This window comes from Diorhabda sublineata, chromosome 8 (genome assembly GCF_026230105.1).
Source record: "Diorhabda sublineata isolate icDioSubl1.1 chromosome 8, icDioSubl1.1, whole genome shotgun sequence".
In the NCBI taxonomy this organism is placed as follows: domain Eukaryota; kingdom Metazoa; phylum Arthropoda; class Insecta; order Coleoptera; family Chrysomelidae; genus Diorhabda; species Diorhabda sublineata.
Window position 1 is genome coordinate 32,357,300 of NC_079481.1, and position 6,617 is coordinate 32,363,916.

At 33.2% G+C, this 6,617-nt stretch overlaps 1 protein-coding gene across 1 annotated transcript; it reads right to left on the reverse strand.

Moving 5' to 3' along the window:
• Positions 1-257: 257 nt before the first annotated feature.
• On the reverse strand, positions 258-1,064 carry LOC130448314 (uncharacterized). Its single transcript, XM_056785602.1, has one exon. It carries the CDS (start codon positions 1,062-1,064, stop codon positions 258-260), a length of 807 nt encoding a protein of 268 aa, XP_056641580.1.
• Between the last annotated feature and the right edge of the window lie 5,553 nt (positions 1,065-6,617).

The window sequence follows — 6,617 nt, forward strand, 5'->3', positions numbered from 1 at the left end:
CGACGCTACTTTGGATGGATACAGGAGTCAAAGAAAACTTGGAATCAGACATTTTTTACTCTATACACACGATTAGCAAAAAAATATTATTGAATAACGTAATAGAAACAATCAGGAAAGTATAAAAGAGAAGATGCTTTAATACTCCGCTTTCCAATGATTCCGACTCACGTACCATTTGTGTTTTAGCGATTGCTTTCTTTCGATATTACTATAAACAAAACCCATTAGGTTTTTGGGCTATTAATTTTGAAAACTCATGGTAAATTATATGTTCCCCTGTTCTCCTGTTCTCCTGTTCTCCTGTTCTCCTGTTCTCCTATTCTCCTGTTCTCCTGTTCTCCTGTTCTCCTGTTCTCCTGTTCTCCTGTTCTCCTGTTCTCCTGTTCTCCTGTTCTCCTGTTCTCCTGTTCTCCTGTTCTCCTGTTCTCCTGTTCTACTGTTCTGTTCTCCTGTTCTACTGTTCTGTTCTCCTGTTCTCCTGTTCTGTTCTCCTGTTCTACTGTTCTGTTCTCCTGTTCTCCTGTTCTCCTGTTCTCCTGTTCTCCTGTTCTCCTGTTCTCCTGTTCTCCTGTTCTCCTGTTCTCCTGTTCTCCTGTTCTCCTGTTCTCCTGTTCTCCTGTTCTACTGTTCTGTTCTCCTGTTCTACTGTTCTGTTCTCCTGTTCTCCTGTTCTGTTCTCCTGTTCTACTGTTCTGTTCTCCTGTTCTCCTGTTCTCCTGTTCTCCTGTTCTCCTGTTCTCCTGTTCTCCTGTTCTCCTGTTCTCCTGTTCTCCTGTTCTCCTGTTCTCCTGTTCTCCTGTTCTCCTGTTCTCCTGTTCTGTTCTCCTGTTCTCCTGTTCTCCTGTTCTCCTGTTCTCCTGTTCTCCTGTTCTCCTGTTCTCCTGTTCTCCTGTTCTCCTGTTCTCCTGTTCTCCTGTTCTCCTGTTCTCCTGTTCTCCTGTTCTCCTGTTCTCCTGTTCTCCTGTTCTCTTGTTCTCCTGTTCTCCTGTTCTCCTGTTCTCCTGTTCTCCTGTTCTCCTGATGGTAAACCATCTGCTTTGTTTGTTTACGTTAAACGACATATTATGGTTGATTGTTTGACCGTATTTTCCTGGGCTATTAATTGAACTGGTCTATAAAAGTTTTCATTGATAAAATATCTAAGAAAATTTGTCTTGAATAACATGTAATAAGAAACTACGTAATAACAGACAAAAAACTTCATTATTATGTACTTGTATCAATTAAAAACGATAATGAATAATTTTTATTTATGTATTATCATCAAAACCACAAAGAGTTTTTGTAGCAATAAGTAATTAATATGAGTAGTATCAATTTCAACATTAATGACGAGATATTAGTTATCAAATCAATAAACATATTGTTCTTATTAAATTAAATTACTCCAGTTTATTAATTATGACTTTATCAATCGACCTCGACTCTTTTCGGCAACTTTGAAATAATAATTGCAATAAGCGATTGACATTTGTTATTGCCGATAACCTCACTTCCGTACAAGTAATAAACGCGGTTTTAAATAACGTTCTTACTTGAAACACCGTCTTTATTCTAACGAGAAAATCATCTACAAAGAAAATAATGACATTCTTATATATTGAATTCCAAACTGACGATCATCAATTTAAAAAACAAACAAAGATATACGAGGGTTGCTACATAAATTTTGTTTGCGTTCGAACCAATTATCAAATATGTAATTTGAACGCCTTAATCACTTCTTCAGGTGTAGAAAAACGATTATCTTTAGTAATAAGAATCATTTGGTACCAAGTAAGGACTGTTTTGGCTAATCAAAAACGTTGCGCTACGATGGAGAATGATTCGTCTTCTGCAATTGATCTTTTCTAACAATTTTCGACAGCCAAATGTCACATGACGATTTTGTAATGTCAGTTAAAGCGCAGCATCGATGCTTTCTAGCACTACAGTCGATTTTGGACGACCTTCACGAAATTCTTTGTGTAGCGAAGTGCGACTACGATTTAATTCGGAAAAGCAGCGAAAAACAGTGACTCGAGATGATGCTTTTTGCCGATTTTCCCGATTAAATTCATAAATTATTGGGTAGCTTTTAGAAATGAATAGTTGCAAGACCAAAACTAGCACTAGGATAGTTGGCATAGCATTTGTGGTCTTGGTTTTTGTAGTATAATAATTCTTGGTGTTGGTTTTGATCTCGATCTCACAAGATCCAATCTAGGATGAAAAATTGTAAAGTCTTCAACTCTATTAGTATTTTTCTTGCTTTTTCTCCAAATCCAAGTCGTTTATCAACAGTATAATACAATATAAAGTGTGCTTTGGCATCTAATTACTTCTTTCAGCTCCAGGTTTGCCACTACATCATCTATCCTTGCTTTCACTGTCTTATTATTTTTATTTTGGTACATTTTGAGGTAATTTCGCAACCTGGCAAGGTGAAGATCAAGATAACCTGACAAAGATCTGATGGAGATCTAACGCAGAACACTCATGAAGTCCTGATCAGGTTTACCTCATAAGATCCCCATCGGGAAAACCTTATACGGTCCTGATCAAAAGTTCCTCGAAAGATCATTATCAGGATATCAGAAAGTAAAATGTTGTTTTTAAATTAGTGATTTGGTATCGAAAACTTTTTGAAAAATAATTTTTTCGATTTAAGTTGATCCTGAAAGGTTCTAGCGTGGAACTCGTTAGATTTGGAAAAATCCTTATGGGGTTTGTGTGTAAATTATATGGTGTTATCGTTTATCTTGAAGTTTATTAGAAAAATAAAGCCTCTGATTCTGTTCTTCTCCCGAAAATATGAAATAATTCGATTATAATTTTGATTTTTTTTACATTTTAGAGTGGAGATATCCCATTTTTTTAATTAATTAATTAATCATATATCCATAGTAATAAATTTCATTGAATTTTATTTAAACAAATCGAGAAATGCGCTTATCTACCTACGGTAAAAAAAACAATTGATAATGAAAAAATTTTATGGTATCGAATATTTAAAAATAAAAACTAAAATTATTAATAATAGTCGCCTTTGCCGAAATGAAAATAGAGTTGATTTCATTAATTTTATTCGCAATCAATTGTAAAGCACAATATTCTAGAAGTGGCCCCCCTATATCAAGGTCAGTACATTTTTTTCGTATACAAACAGGTAAACGTCAAGTTGTCAAATTTGATTTAAAAAAATGAGAAAAATTACATTTTTTTGCGAGATAAGCCATATAATTCATCTAACGTTGTCCAATAATTTTCCGAATCCATTTCCTCATGGAAATCTCAGTTTTTTAGAGACAAAATTCATAATTATCCGAATCCATTTCCTCAAGATAATCTCCAGTTTTTTAGAGACAAAATTCATAATTATCCGAATCCATTTCCTCATGGTAATCTCCAGTTTTTTAGAGACAAAATTCATAATTATCCGAATCCATTTCCTCAAGATAATCTCCAGTTTTTTAGAGACAAAATTCATAATTATCCGAATCCATTTCCTCAAGATAATCTCCAGTTTCTTAGAGACAAAATTCATAATTATCCGAATCCATTTCCTCAAGATAATCTCCAGTTTCTTAGAGACAAAATTCATAATTATCCGAATCCATTTCCTCAAGATAATCTCCAGTTTCTTAGAGACAAAATTCATAATTATCCGAATCCATTTCCTCATGGTAATCTCCAGTTTTTTAGAGACAAAATTCATAATTATCCGAATCCATTTCCTCAAGATAATCTCCAGTTTCTTAGAGACAAAATTCATAATTATCCGAATCCATTTCCTCAAGATAATCTCCAGTTTCTTAGAGACAAAATTCATAATTTTCCGAATCCATTTCCTCAAGATAATCTCCAGTTTCTTAGAGACAAAATTCATAATTATCCGAATCCATTTCCTCAAGATAATCTCCAGTTTCTTAGAGACAAAATTCATAATTATCCGAATCCATTTCCTCAAGATAATCTCCAGTTTCTTAGAGACAAAATTCATAATTTTCCGAATCCATTTCCTCAAGATAATCTCCAGTTTTTTAGAGACAAAATTCATAATTATCCGAATCCATTTCCTCAAGATAATCTCCAGTTTCTTAGAGACAAAATTCATAATTATCCGAATCCATTTCCTCAAGATAATCTCCAGTTTCTTAGAGACAAAATTCATAATTATCCGAATCCATTTCCTCAAGATAATCTCCAGTTTCTTAGAGACAAAATTCATAATTATCCGAATCCATTTCCTCAAGATAATCTCCAGTTTCTTAGAGACAAAATTCATAATTATCCGAATCCATTTCCTCATGGTAATCTCCAGTTTTTTAGAGACAAAATTCATAATTATCCGAATCCATTTCCTCAAGATAATCTCCAGTTTCTTAGAGACAAAATTCATAATTATCCGAATCCATTTCCTCAAGATAATCTCCAGTTTCTTAGAGACAAAATTCATAATTATCCGAATCCATTTCCTCATGGTAATCTCCAGTTTTTTAGAGACAAAATTCATAATTATCCGAATCCATTTCCTCAAGATAATCTCCAGTTCCTTAGAGACAAAATTCATAATTATCCGAATCCATTTCCTCAAGATAATCTCCAGTTTCTTAGAGACAAAATTCATAATTATCCGAATCCATTTCCTCAAGATAATCTCCAGTTTCTTAGAGACAAAATTCATAATTATCCGAATCCATTTCCTCAAGATAATCTCCAGTTTCTTAGAGACAAAATTCATAATTATCCGAATCCATTTCCTCAAGATAATCTCCAGTTTCTTAGAGACAAAATTCATAATTATCCGAATCCATTTCCTCAAGATAATCTCCAGTTTCTTAGAGACAAAATTCATAATTATCCGAATCCATTTCCTCATGGTAATCTCCAGTTTTTTAGAGACAAAATTCATAATTATCCGAATCCATTTCCTCAAGATAATCTCCAGTTTCTTAGAGACAAAATTCATAATTATCCGAATCCATTTCCTCAAGATAATCTCCAGTTTCTTAGAGACAAAATTCATAATTTTCCGAATCCATTTCCTCAAGATAATCTCCAGTTTCTTAGAGACAAAATTCATAATTATCCGAATCCATTTCCTCATGGTAATCTCCAGTTTTTTAGAGACAAAATTCATAATTATCCGAATCCATTTCCTCAAGATAATCTCCAGTTTCTTAGAGACAAAATTCATAATTATCCGAATCCATTTCCTCAAGATAATCTCCAGTTTCTTAGAGACAAAATTCATAATTTTCCGAATCCATTTCCTCAAGATAATCTCCAGTTTCTTAGAGACAAAATTCATAATTATCCGAATCCATTTCCTCAAGATAATCTCCAGTTTTTTAGAGACAAAATTCATAATTATCCGAATCCATTTCCTCAAGATAATCTCCAGTTTCTTAGAGACAAAATTCATAATTTTCCGAATCCATTTCCTCAAGATAATCTCCAGTTTCTTAGAGACAAAATTCATAATTATCCGAATCCATTTCCTCAAGATAATCTCCAGTTTTTTAGAGACAAAATTCATAATTATCCGAATCCATTTCCTCAAGATAATCTCCAGTTTCTTAGAGACAAAATTCATAATTTTCCGAATCCATTTCCTCAAGATAATCTCCAGTTTTTTAGAGACAAAATTCATAATTATCCGAATCCATTTCCTCATGGTAATCTCCAGTTTTTTTAAAGACAAATGTCATAGTTTCCCGAATCCCTTTTCCTCAAGATAATCTCCAGTTTCTTAGAGACAAAATTCATAATTATCCGAATCCATTTCCTCAAGATAATCTCCAGTTTCTTAGAGACAAAATTCATAATTATCCGAATCCATTTCCTCAAGATAATCTCCAGTTTCTTAGAGACAAAATTCATAATTATCCGAATCCATTTCCTCAAGATAATCTCCAGTTTTTTAGAGACAAAATTCATAATTATCCGAATCCATTTCCTCAAGATAATCTCCAGTTTCTTAGAGACAAAATTCATAATTATCCGAATCCATTTCCTCAAGATAATCTCCAGTTTCTTAGAGACAAAATTCATAATTATCCGAATCCATTTCCTCAAGATAATCTCCAGTTTTTTAGAGACAAAATTCCTAATTTTCCGAATCCATTTCCTCATGGTAATCTCCAGTTTTTTTAAAGACAAATGTCATAGTTTCCCGAATCCCTTTTCCTCAATATAATCTCCAGTTTCTTAGAGACAAAATTCATAATTATCCGAATCCATTTCCTCAAGATAATCTCCAGTTTTTTAGAGACAAAATTCATAATTATCCGAATCCATTTCCTCATGGTAATCTCCAGTTTTTTTAAAGACAAATGTCATAGTTTCCCGAATCCCTTTTCCTCAATATAATCTCCAGTTTCTTAGAGACAAAATTCATAATTATCCGAATCCATTTCCTCAAGATAATCTCCAGTTTCTTAGAGACAAAATTCATAATTATCCGAATCCATTTCCTCAAGATAATCTCCAGTTTCTTAGAGACAAAATTCATAATTATCCGAATCCATTTCCTCAAGATAATCTCCAGTTTTTTAGAGACAAAATTCCTAATTTTCCGAATCCATTTCCTCATGGTAATCTCCAGTTTTTTTAAAGACAAATGTCATAGT

Excerpts from the sequence above, each read along its gene's own strand:
- LOC130448314 (XM_056785602.1), bottom strand. The coding sequence starts at position 1,064 with ATGTCGTTTAACGTAAACAAACAAAGCAGATGGTTTACCATCAGGAGA.